Genomic DNA, 13,589 nt, shown 5'->3' with positions numbered 1-13,589 from the left:
ATTTTACACCTATATATATAATTTTCAAAAGAATTATAACAATATAAGACCTATTATATTTCTATTATATGGTATTTTAAAGTATTAAATTAAATATTACTTAAAATTTTTTAAATTAGAACTTTGTATCAAGTATAATATTACGTATTACATGATAAATATCTATCGTAATGTAAAACAAAAAATTCAAGAAATAAATTATATAGATTATTTATATTACGTTATATAAATATATTATATAATTCATCTAAGTAATAAAAAAATATAATAAAATAAAGTTTTACTTAAATATAAAATGTCAAAAAAGAAACTATATTTTTGCACTTCTTATTAAAATAACCCGATAATATCGGCAATTTGTCAAATTTTAATAGAATCTAAAGTAAAGAAATTTAATAACCAAATATATAAATTTTTGCCATATATTATATGGACTCGCCATATTTTCGCACGACTCATTGTACTCATTGTACTCTTTATGCATGTGGAGGTATATTAAAGATTGCGGAAAGTTATAAAAAAGATTTATACAGTAGGTGTTTCTTCGATAGGCCGAGGAGATGGTTTTAAACCGCGGATACACAAATCGTATACTACTTCTTCGATCTTTTTTACGTCATATTTAAGAGCGTCAAAACGTTTTCTCAACATATCGTTCTTTAAATTTAACAATCGAAAACCAGCATTTAATTCATTGACAAACCTTGCAATTTCTATTGGCCGATCGTAATCACCATTGGTGACACTATTTACGGCGAAACGGCTCTAAAAAGAGAACGCGCCATTATAGAACTATGAGAAAAAACCTGAAAAAAATGACCTGGGAAACATGAGAAAAATACAGAAAATACATACCAATTCGGCAGATAATTGAAGTAGGCCCAACAAGAAATCTTCCAGATCTAGATGAAAACCTTCCTCTCTGTTATTCTTTACTGTAAACATAATGAGAATTATTTTTAAGTATTATAAGTTATGTCATATGAAATTAGATATTATTTTACTCTCATACCTCCTAATATTTCTGCGACAGTGGCTTTGGTGACTAAAATTTTAACTTCCAAGTATATAACTAGAGCAACTAGAAAGCATAGCCTCTGAGTAACAAAACGCCATTGATCGTGATAGCGATAATATTGATTACTTGGTACTACTTTAGCCAGATTTGCATATTGTATCCTCACTTCTCCAAATATTTCTCTTGCCTTTGTACAATATTCCGCTACAACTGCAAATTAAGATAAATATCACTTAATGCACAATAGTCGTTACATATAAACCTGGAAGAAAAGTTAGGAAAGAATATACCACTAGTAACGTACTTATGTTCTCATCTACCGCATTGTATACCGTATTGTGAATATTTTGTAATATCATCAAAATATCTCTGGCACTCTTCTCAATATCCTTGACAATAACGCGGATTTGCTGCAATAAGAAATAGTTAATCCAAATTTTTGTACTTTCTCTGCTTCGATTGAGTTTAGGTTTCAAACAAATCAATATTAAGGGAAACAGTAATAAATTTCGCGTCTCTTTTCATTCAATAAAGAGATTTCCGAATTTTTACAAGATACAAAGAAAATGCGACTCTGGGACTATTGTTGGAAGGGTCAATGACATTTTCTAAATGTAAACACAGAGTAATCAACATGCTCGCGCAAGAAGAATCACAGACGAGATTTTCCGTGCAAAGAAGGCTAAAGGACGTAGCGTCCTATATTCACGACTTTATTCGCGTAACATTTTTGCGAGTCTTTTATTATAAATTAAAAACGGCGAGTCGCAAAAGTTCAACGATACGGTCCGACTTTGACATAACCTATCAAAAGTCACGAAAAAAATAATAATGTTAATATGAAATAATAAAGAATAATGTTAATATGCGTTACCTCGCGTATTTCTTGTTCATTGTTCAGATAATCTTGGAAAGAATTGAAGATTTCCGTTATTCTCGACATTGCGTCTCTTTTGTTTCCGTTTCACAAGGAACAACTCTTTACCGCGTGATATTGCGTATAAATGACGCACTGATCGATTCTGCCGGTAAAGTCAATTCCGTTCTGACAGGTTGAGCGCACAGTGACAGAGTAGTTCGCCAAATTTATTATAGATGGCAGCACCATGTAGTTTTCAAACCTAAGAAAATTAAAAAATCAATATATCTAAACAAAAAAAAAACGAATCTTATTTCAGCGAATCATTATTCAAGTATGGAATGAATGAATATTACAGTGAGATTTATACATCTAAATATTATATCAAAAAGTTTTTTAAATCACACTATTAATTATTAATTATACAGATTGATATTAAGTTTCTGCATAATATAATTTTTGACAATTTATATATTGCATGCACGCATATATATGTATATCGTTTGCTCATAAATGTGTAAAGATAACTTTTACATATTTATTTATATTTATTCTTGAAAAAATATATATATTATATATTTATAGCTTTTATTCATATGTTTATATCTCACGCTTTTTATACCTTCTTTCAAATTATTTTAATAAATATATAATGAATAATTAAATTTTAAATCTTTTTTTTTCAATTGTGATAATTGTGAAAGAGAGCGCATCTCTTGATACTTGTATATTATTAGAAGATGTGCGACATAATATATAGCAAATTTGAGTTCGCGTGAGAGACGCGCTCGTTTGCAAGGTCTCGCGGCTCTCTCTCTCTCTCTCTCTCTCTCTCTCTCTCTCTCTCTCTCTTTCTCTCTCTTGAAGTGTATAAATAGAAACCAGTAGGTCCTGCTGTGCGCGCGCGAAGTCGAAGGAAGGAAGACGGCGGCGACGACATAGCGGCGGCTTGGAATTCTGCATACACACGCCGCCCAGGCGCAGCTTCACGCACAGGTCGCGGAGGATACATCCCTCTAAAGGGGGAGAGAATCTGCGGGCGTGTCATTGATCCCGATACACCGCGGTCGAACAACATCCGAGCGAGGGGGGACTCGTTTTATGGAAAAATCTCCACGCCCACGTTCACCAACGTGCGTTCGCGCTCGAATAGCGTGACGCGAATTCATCGAGGAATTCACCGATCGATCGATACCGATATAGGAAGTATATGAGAAACGAGCGACGTTTCTATCCACGAAGAAAGAGAGAAAGAGAGGAAGAAAAGTCTTATTTTTTTACCAGAAATCGATATAAAAATATCGATGAGAGATTTCCGCGCGTATTCTTGACATTTAAAATCAAACTCGAATCCTCTTAATGAACGCTAATTAATCTCCTTTTCGCTTATATTTCAACTAATAATAGAGTTAGCTTCGAGACGTTTCTTTACGTTTAATATGGAAACTGTTTTTGCGAAATTACCGCGTAACGATGCACTCTCTCATTACGCACTCGGGGGTTTCATCGCTTTTTAACTACCCGACGACGATAGAAATGACGAAGAGACACTCGGCCTTGCGACGACCTTGTACGCGGATCTTTTTCTTGCCATACTTCATTTTCGATAACTTCGAAGCGCAAATCTTCGCTCGTTTTACATCACGCATATAGATACACATAGTTCTATGTTAATAAAAATCAGCATCGTTCGTCCAGCGCTGAAAAAGATTTACGCAGCGCGATATAATGATGCCGATAACATTCGTGAAAGCTTGCGGTATCTTTTCTCGTTATGTAAAGCGGTCAACAGCCCGCATACATGTATACGCAAACGAAGATCGTCATGAAGTCGAAGTAGGAGGAGGAGGAGGAGAAGGCGGTATAGGGCCACAGCGGGGCCCCGTTAAGCTTCGCATTCCTCCTCCTTGGGAGACGTCAATCTCAATAAAATCCTGCTAGGACAGGTTATCGTAAATTTTTGGTATATACCTCGGGAATGCTCTCGCTCGTTGTTAATCGCCTGATGGTGTGCGTGAGCTATTTTTAGCGGCGCCGATCTTATCTCGGCGAGAAAATAACGCGGCCGCACATACGCGGGGCCCCACCGACGACGCCGACGTAAAGGGACTCTCTCGTCCTCTGTGGCCCCGAGGCGTTCCCGCAGTTAACAACGACTCCAGCGATTCGCATGGGCAACACCTCGCGTGCAGCAATCGCGAAATTGCGATTCCCTGGAAAAGAGAAAATCCCACTTGAAAAAAAGTAACAATTCCGAGGGAACGAATTCGATGGATTGCATTAAAAAAGAATGACGTTTGTCACGAAGCTTCCGTTTTCACGTTTTCTAATAACTATAATATTATATAATAACGATGTAATTATGTAATTTCAAATAATAATTGAGTAAAAATCGAGATTATTTAATAAGTAATTTTAAGATTAAAGTGATTACTGTGAAAAGAATGTAAGAGTGGTTACTGTGAAAAGAATGTAAGAGAATTATAGAATGAAACGAACATTTTAGATCACCAGAATTGAAATTCTCGCGTGTCAAGCGATCTATAAATAAAACCGATATTTTGTAATCACTTTCGCCGCATTACTTTCGAATCGTGGACAACAAACAGGCGAAATGCGTACATCGAGATAGTCCGCAACGCGATGGCGGAAGCGTTTTACAATTCAATGTTTGCGCTTTAAACAGGTTTGCACAAATTAACATAAGCTCAGCGCGTGCAATACATCATATGTATACTCGCATAAATATGGAAACGGATATATTCAAGCTGATAATTTGAAAAATAAGAGGCGCACAATGTTTTCTTTGAGAATTCATTGTCGGTCGAGAAATGCACATATAAGATTTCATTGTTATATCATGCAAGCGTATATAGTTATTTGGTTTTATCTGATTTAAATTAGAGATAATTATAATATATTTAATTTTTCTCTATATAATTATAAAAGATTTATTAATCGTACGCACATATATATACATCTATACATACGTCTTGCACGCGCGTGTACTTAATTATATTCTGAGAGAATATTATAAATTGGGAAACAATACAGGGGTTGGAAGTTAACATATCTGGCGAGGTAATCTGATGAAATCTCGAAATCGCGCACTCGCCCGTTAAGGTGATTCACATCCGTGGATGTGAACGATGCTTAACGTGAACAAGTATATGCGTAACACATGCAAAATGCAACGGCGTAAATGTCAGGGTCATCAGCATATACATAGCAGACTCGAGTAAATACCAATTAAATGCCAATAGCTCCTGATTTATATTTGTAGAGAGAAATATATATTTTCTCGCACATATTAATCTCTTTCTCTCCTTTTTCGGAATTGAAAATCGCGGAACGTAATGAGGATGTTGAACATCGGATTGTTATTATTTTACAACAATATTTGCATCTACGCTTTTTATACGAACATATTTTCGATCATTTATATATCTCTCTTTTTTTTTATTATATCTTCTTTTTCCCGCTTTTCTTTTCTACTTTTTCTCTATAGTCTTTTTCTACCGTTTCTCGAGATGCAATGCGAAAAAATATGTAATTCGCTTTTTTGTCTAAATACAAAAATAGAGTCACGTAACCGGAGTAACCTGATGGCGAAGAACCTGTGCGAGAGGCAAAAAGATGTTTCGATATTAACCGCGCGTCTTTTAATCTCGCCTTGATCACGCTTGTTTCGATCTTATTCGAATACCACGTATTCTCGTGTCGAGGAAGGGGACTCGGGATTCAAGAGGATGCGACTTGTCTATCGCGAAAAACTGAACGGGAGATAAACGAGAAGCGAGCCTCTACATCGTTAACGCGTCTATAATTAATTTTCCTTCATCGGAAAACGTATACCGTGAAAACGCTGATAGATCTTATCCGGTAGCTCGCAGACGCAGCTCGTAGCTGGTACACGGTTTATTTATAACAGTGCGTTTTAAATTGCTACGATTAATCAAAAAAATAAAAAAAAGTACGATTTAACTAACGGGGTATCCATTATATTCGCGCAAATTTGCTCACGCCTAGATTCGCGTCACTTTAATCAAGATTTAATCTCGCTCGACTCGCATCTCTCAAAGAAACAATGTAGATCGAGACGAAATGGTAATTGTTCGTCCCGGTACGGTGCACATCTGCGGTTCTGGAAGCCACCGGCGAGAAGTTCTTTCTCTCTCTTAGAGAGAACCGCGCTTGTAATTAAAATCGTAGACAACTGAGAATGAAGGTATACTCATCCGAAGACTGAATCCACACCGGAAACCGCAAGCGTTACTCATTTAAATGCACATACATTTACAAACTATGATCTCATTCACACGAAACTGTAATATCTATAGACTTAAACTCGACGATTTGTTTGTTGAATAGATTATAAATTTAATATATATATATTCTTTTAAATATTATTAGCCCGTAATTATTAAATATTATGTAATTATTATATTCATACAATGTAAGAACATGTAACATTACTATTGATATTAAATTAAATATATACGAATCATTGTAAATAAATTATGAAAGTTTAATTTCCAAACTCCATATATAATAAGATTCGCTCGCTTCTCTCTCGCCGGTATGGATTCTGTATAGGAGATCGAAATAGGAGGAAGAGAGAGGATGGGACGCGTTCGTTCCGCAACTAAACTCGCAGTCCTGTATTGGTGGCGCCGTGTTGAAGAAACGCCCTCGGGCGCTATGTCTTTTTTTACGTCACGACTGGAGAATTTCCTACCCGCCGATTGTGAATCGTTGCCGAGACGATGTCGGACCGTTAAGGGCCGCGAGCGCGATTCGCGCGAGGAATCCGCGAAGATAATCGAACAAATCGACTCCGAAATCGCGCGCTCATTATTGTACAACGTTCTTCTTAATTACGCATTTACAGGAAATAAATACCACATATTGTTGATTAAAATAAACGAATAAGATCGAGTAGAAGATTCCGTAACTTTACGAGATGCGAATTCTTGTCCAAGATAAATGTATTTTGTAAATCGTCCTCCTCTCCTCCTATCTCTTAAAAAAAAGAAAAAAAAAAAAAAAGAAAGACATAATTGCGGATCAAATATATCTCTCGTCTATCGATCAAAATGCTTGTACGTTGTACGCAATGCAACGCACGTGCATCTCGATTGACGTTAAAGTCCACATCGCGCGCAACATAGTTACATAAAAACCCAAGTATAGCGCATATACGTGCAGGCTATATAATTATGAATTTTATGCATTCCATTACGTGAGATTATACGTCGATGCACGACTTGACTGCGAGATGTATATATATATGTATATTTGTCAGACCCTGCAGTTTTCTCGTGCCGCGCATCATCGTTCTCGTGCACCAGCTGAATTCGTCGCGAATGCAAAACGCACTACGAGATACGAATCTCAGAGAACGAATGATAAAAACTTGTTGATGCATTATGAATGCTGCACGCTAGATTGCCTTGCGCGAAAACCAAGCTGACCTTAGATGATCGTCAGCCACACACTCGGTGCGGATACACGTACTTGGTTAAGTAGCGAAGAATAAATTTCTTTTTGAAAAATAATTCTCTCGGAATGAAGAACGGCCTATCGCAACATCGAACACGAGGAAGAAAATATTTTCCGCGTCTGCGACATGTTTCCTTTTCTCTGCTTTTAAATCGTCCTTCAATTAGATAAATTGTTAACTCGATAATTTTTATGTCAGGATCGCGGGTCGAAACGATCGTCATCTTCAACCTGGCATGCATATTCATAACGCTTTTCAAGCTATCCGCCGCTTCGAAAGAGTATACTTACACTACGGCAAAGGAACGCTGAACTTTGCTCTTTACCGTACGAATCGTATGCTGTCGCTGGCGAGACGTTATTACGATCATTACTACTTGTCATTTCACCTCTCGCAACGCGTAGTAAGTACGAGGTCGCGTTGAATTCGAATTCCGAGTGAGAGACCTCCGTGTGGCTCTTGTATACGCGCCTCGTCGCATTTACATATATGTAAAAACGTTTTCGTGAGATGATATCGGTTATCAACCTCCGGATTAGGTGAATTAAATCGTGCGCAAGAATGTGTCGAGCGGAAGACGCGAGGAGAGACGAACGGGAGACGGTTTTTTTCGCTCATCGGAGGCCGCTTTCGCTGGGATTTCGTCTCCGGCGCGAAACCAGCCGGTGTCGACTTCGCCAACAGGTCCAGGGGGGAGAGAACCGACTCGCCGGACTAGTTAATAAATTATCGTAGTATCCGCCATCTTCATCCGCGTCCGGGGATACTCACGTATAGCCCCGGCAAAATAAAAGCCTCCGCGGAAAGTATAAGAAAAAAGGAGAGATACATATCTCCGCTGTTGGGATGTTTTTCTCTTGACTCGCCTGGTCTGCCCGTTAATGGAGTCGTTGCGTATTGCCGTAGTCTGCTGGACTGTCGTATTCTAAGCCGTAATGGCCGACGATAAAATCTGCCTATATATTCCTGTGCGCTGCTCGGCCGATGTTAATTAACGCCGCCTCTTTCGCGTCTTGTCGATCCACGAACGACGTTTCGCACAGACGAAATCGACCGATTCTCGGAAGATGGTGCACCTAGGAAAGAAAGAGGAATAGAGCGAGAGAAATTCGAGTGACCTTGGTAGTCTTCGACCTTGGCGCTTCGATTCATTTCCGATCAGCGGCTGATCGAATAACAGATTTAGCGGATCCAGAAGGTTTTTTATAAATATAAAAATATAAATAAAAGTACTCACACACATTACAGTATTTTCTCAGTCGCCGGGTATAAAGACGTGGGTGTGCACCGATTCGCAAAAAGAAGGCGACGAACGGAATTCGAGCCAACGCCGAAAACACATGCCGTACCTGCGTACTTCCTCCTACGTGGAAGGTCGCGCTTATTTGCGCGGGACTGCCTTAACCATAAATGGGACGCAGCCTCCAGGCAGTAGCTTTTTACAATCATCGGATCATCGCCGCTATTGAATTTATCATCGGTATCTGTAAACAATATTAAACAACTTTAACAACCGATATCCATACAGTTGATATCCAAAAGATCCACGATATCATTAATATTCGTTCAAGTAACATCGTTTATTCCATTTAAAGCTACCGCGACTAACGGCTGCGCTTACTCTATTAGCAAAAATAATGCTCGAGAAGCGAGTCCCATAAATCCCCGAACTCCGTAAGATTCGTTCTCTAAATGCGCGTTTAAAGCCATTAGCTGCGTGTATAAATTATCTGGCGCTCGAACGCGCCATATTTTCAAATTACGATGCCCGTAATTTACGGGGCTAATATAAACGCGCGCGTACAATCTCGCCTAAGGTTAAACCTTACAAATTATGGACTTACCGCGCTCTCCGTGAATATCGAAAGCACGCGCGCACCGTGAATGGTGCAAGCGTGTGCATTAAACTATCGTGCGGTATTTCGGCCAGGAGAGGCGCGTTCTTTCGTGTTAGTTCGTGCGACCTTCATCGAACCTCGTCGATGAGAGATATGCCACGCGAGTGAGAACGCGGCCTGGCTCTACAGGGTGGCGAATAAAAAAAGCTGCGTTAATTATCTCACGAGGTAAAAATGAAAGTCACGTAAACGAGGAGTAGAAACGCTCGAGAGAAGAAAATTTCGAGTCACGACACCACGGAGGAAATTGAAATTTTTTTCTCTATCTTATGCCCCGCTATGAAAAGAATAAAGACTATATTTTATAAGCATAAAAAAAGGACAATATTTTGGATAGATAAAATTTATCAAATGTAAATTATCGTTACTAATCGACTAGATTGAATAAGTGCAAAATATACTAGTAGCTATCAAATTTTTTATAAAAGATATAACGCATATTAACGGAGCTAGTCAATAGAGTTTCAGTTCGTTATCTGCACACATTTAGCGTATAATAAAGTGTCAAAATTATTCGCGCTGATAACGAATATCCTTATATTTTATTTATTGAAAAGAAGACAAGAAGAGAGCTTTTCGAAAGCGATCGCCTGGTATATTAAAGTCGTTCGATACTCGCGTTTCTTGCCTCGGCTTCTTGTCTTCTCTCACGACACGTTACAACGGCTCGAACAATTTGTAAGGAAAAAAGAGCTGCGGTTACGCGTCGAGTTATTCCGCTTCGTGCCATCTTTCTCGCTATAACGTGCATGTATATGTGCGTATGTGTGCGTTTCGATTAATTCCGCGAGAGAAGTCGGCCAAAAGAGCGACCGAAAGTCACGGAGAGGGTCCGATCTCTCCACGAATCCGTGACGAGACTGAGGGACGAGATATGTATATATGTGTGTGCGCATATGTGTAAACGAAAAAAAAGAAGAGGGAGAAAAAGAGAGAGAGAGAGAAAGAGACCGGCTCTCTCTTATGAGCGAAGTATACGACTTCCCCTCTCTCGTTCTCTCCCTCCACGAACGGCCGTCGAAAGATGCTGCTGCCCGTTCTCTCACGTGGCTTACGCACATAGATACATACATTATCATCGCGAGCGAGCGAGCGAGCCGCGCACCTTAGCCACCCGCGGTTAGTCCACCGGTTAGCGGTTAGTGGGTGCCAGGCTCGCCGATGGGCCGCACATACCATGCGTGTCATCGTCGTCGTCTCATCGTCGAGGTATTCCGCTTATACAGTCGCCCAATGTACGCACGCCACGTACGTACTACGACCGGACCGAGGGAGAACCTCGCGCGCGAGGTACACGTGACAATTCGAAAGCTGTGCGCGCGCGCGCGATATCCGTTACGTTAAATAAACGCCCGACAAAGTGTAATCAAGTTGGAGAACGACGCAAAATTATTAATCGCGCGCTGGATAGGAATCGAGAAGAGAGGCGGATTAATCGTCGCTGTGAAAAAAAAAGAAATGTAAGCGAAATCGCGCCGCCTCGAGAAAAGAGAGGCGGATCGTCGCGACGGATTTCGCAAGGACGTCTGCGAGACAATCATGTCTGCGGTGGGGGATCGATCGCGAACGATCGGCTGGTAATCGCGCGTCGTCGTCATCCTCGTCGTCGTCGTGGAGCGATGGTTTTTCCGAGTCACCGTCGCGCCGTGAGTGTTAATTACGACAGATAGAATCCTCTGCCTGTCGCGATAAATGGCGAAATAGTAACCTGATGTAACGGTTTCTTCATCTCGTAATTTCCTTCCTCCTTTTTGCCGTCGATCGATCCGGAGAGTGCTTCCGTTTATGTAATCGTGCCTGCTGATACTGAAGACGAAACGGAGAGATATCGCACGTGCGGGCATCGAAATCTCTGCAAGTCGAGTCTCCGACAAGACGGATCGTCCGTGCGAGTCTCATCTTTACATCACCTTGCGTTTCCTACAAAGAGAGAGAGTGTTATATATGTGTGTGAGTGTGTTTACAAGAAGTTGCCACACAAGTGCAGCATGGGACGGACTTTCGTCATCAGGGAATGCAACGGTGACCGTAAACCGCAGTGTCCCGATAACGAAACGGTAAAATCACGCACGAGTACAAGAAACTGAACGCGGCCTATCTGTGTAACTCGCGACCTTAAGAGTTTTTATCATCCTCGCGTGTGTTTTTGCGCGATGTTTCTCCATCGATGTTGATGCATACAATGTTGTAACTGTTTTGCGCGAATTTCTATTATTGTTCTAGATTATACAGTTTACATTTAGATGTAAAGGAGTTAAACGGAATAAGAAAGCTTCGGTGCGCGTAACACGATTTCTTTTTTTCTTCCACTTTCAAGTTATAAATCGGCATTTCGATACAACACACATACCGATTCACAATCGCGGAATCATCGTAGCAGAGAAGAGACCTTGCACGCACTTAACCGAGGATACATCGAACGTTTATATAACGGCAGCATCTCGGTTTTCGAAAGTGTGCAAGGGGATCCGGGAAAGACTTTCAAGAACATGCAATAACGCGAACGAAGGAGAATTATACAAGAAACAAAGACTAAAGAAAAAAAAAAAAAAAAGAGATTAATAGTAAAAAATAAAATAGTTCCGCATCTATCTGTATAGACATATTTCGCGTTCGATTGTTGAAAACTTAAATCGAAATCTTACATCTTATTTTTGGATACTTCATTATTGCATCTAGGAAGATATCAAGAGACGAAAAGTGAGATCCCCTTTGCAAGAGAGGGAAAGAGAAGATGAGGAGAGACGAGCGCGCGCCCGGTGATTTGAATACCAAATCACCGCCTCTTGTACAATTCCCTCTTACCTTGTTTCTCTCTTTTTTTTTTCTTCTTATTTTCGTATTCCGTCCTGGATATCTACGACCTTTTCACGTCTACCTGCGTGCTCTGCGTATTTTTAGGCGTGACACGCTTTCATTGTACCGGTCGGCTCTCTGGACCACCTCCGCAAAAATAACTCCTTGCAAAAAGCACGCGATTAAAACTACTGTTAAAGTACGATGCCTTTTCTATCTCTTTCTCTCCCTCGTCTAGCATCTTTTACACGTGCGCTTATCTTTATGAGTCTTTTATTTAATAACGTCATTAAGTTATATAAACGCGTTCTCGCGATAATTATAAAATAGTATGCAAAAGATAAAAAAAAACACACGCATATAATAGTTTTAAGTACCCTAGCAATTATCTATACTCCTAATATATGAAATAGAAATGTTTTCATCTTTAATTTTATGCATGTTAAGGATTAAAAATCTCCAACTATATCTTTCGTTTATTTCACTAAAATTCCTCGTTACCTTATATTAGTTCATTCTCATCAGTTTGTGTCAAGGTTATCCTTAATGTATGTACATATTTTAAAATTTAAATATTAAAAAGATAATGTGTGTATGTGTGTGTGAGAGAGAGAGAGAGAAAATAAGTAATAAATTTTTATAAGAGTAGACCTACTTTCTTCTCGTAGACCTCCAAAATTCTGATTTATTTTGGTATTTTTAAAAACCTCGAACTTTAATCGATGATGACTCTTCTTAACTCAAATTAGATTTTTAATATCTAAAATTAATGTAAAGTATTATTAAGTAATCGTATATAATCATAGATTGAGATGTGTGAAACTATATAAGAAAATCTTGCATTTACCTTAAAAACTCGTACAATTAGCTCTCAATTAAGATTATCGTCGTACTCGAGCAACATTTTAATGAATCCAGATACCACATCACGGCGACATCGTGAAGGCGAGTGGGAATTACCGTGGGAAGAAGGCTGTAAAAAGGACGGACCAGACGAAGACGAGGAAACAAAAAAAAAAAGATCAGAAGGAGAACCGAGTAACTTGATTTAGCCTCTCCTAGGCTTTGTCTGTATGGGAGGACAGAGACATAGCCTAGAATAGGTTAGGTCAGGACTCGTTTGGCATGGATCATCTCTGGGTACATGATCCGCGGCGCCGGTCGCAAGGAGGGGAAAGAACAGGGCACGCCCAAGGTCAAGCTCAAGGTTAACAATCTGTGAGAACGATCTAAAGGACGTTGCGCGCGCCGGGATACATAATATATTCGCCAGGAATTTTGATCGACGGTTTTTTTATATCGTCGAGAAATTCGCGCCAACATATGATATAAGGAATAGTATAGATTTTACATGATTATCGGAAATTCTACTTACATTCCTAAAGCTAAGAATCATAAATATACATACAATGTGTCAATACATGTTCAGCTGCGTCGTAATTGTTTTACTGTAGAAAATATTCTCCGTTATGAACAAGATAAATATTCTGTAGTGTACAAAAGTAGTTTTGTATA

General features: G+C 39.3%; 1 protein-coding gene across 2 annotated transcripts; it reads right to left on the bottom strand.

Moving 5' to 3' along the window:
* Nucleotides 1-376: 376 nt before the first annotated feature.
* Trsn (translin) lies at nucleotides 377-13,580 on the bottom strand. Of its 2 annotated transcripts, XM_083034925.1 has the most exons (11): nucleotides 12,922-13,580; nucleotides 12,730-12,834; nucleotides 12,084-12,238; nucleotides 10,987-11,198; nucleotides 8,618-8,864; nucleotides 3,849-8,456; nucleotides 1,893-2,139; nucleotides 1,323-1,428; nucleotides 1,013-1,228; nucleotides 856-935; nucleotides 377-765 (listed from the first exon to the last, which is right to left on the bottom strand). In XM_083034925.1, the coding sequence occupies exons 7-11, from the start codon at nucleotides 1,959-1,961 to the stop codon at nucleotides 526-528; spliced, it is 711 nt and encodes a 236-aa protein (XP_082891051.1). In that variant the 5' UTR covers nucleotides 1,962-2,139; nucleotides 3,849-8,456; nucleotides 8,618-8,864; nucleotides 10,987-11,198; nucleotides 12,084-12,238; nucleotides 12,730-12,834; nucleotides 12,922-13,580; the 3' UTR covers nucleotides 377-525. The 2 variants fall into 2 exon arrangements, with proteins under 2 accessions (XP_082891051.1, XP_082891052.1); XM_083034926.1 differs by lacking the exons at nucleotides 10,987-11,198; nucleotides 12,084-12,238; nucleotides 12,730-12,834; nucleotides 12,922-13,580 and adding an exon at nucleotides 9,225-9,424.
* Between the last annotated feature and the right edge of the window lie 9 nt (nucleotides 13,581-13,589).

The sequence above is a fragment of the Prenolepis imparis genome, unplaced genomic scaffold (assembly GCF_030444845.1).
Source record: "Prenolepis imparis isolate NDT839.2.m4 unplaced genomic scaffold, iyPreImpa1.0 SCAF_3, whole genome shotgun sequence".
Classification (NCBI taxonomy): Eukaryota; Metazoa; Arthropoda; class Insecta; order Hymenoptera; family Formicidae; genus Prenolepis; species Prenolepis imparis.
The sequence above is the reverse complement of the archived record's forward strand: the minus strand, read 5'-3'. Positions and strand labels throughout refer to the sequence as shown.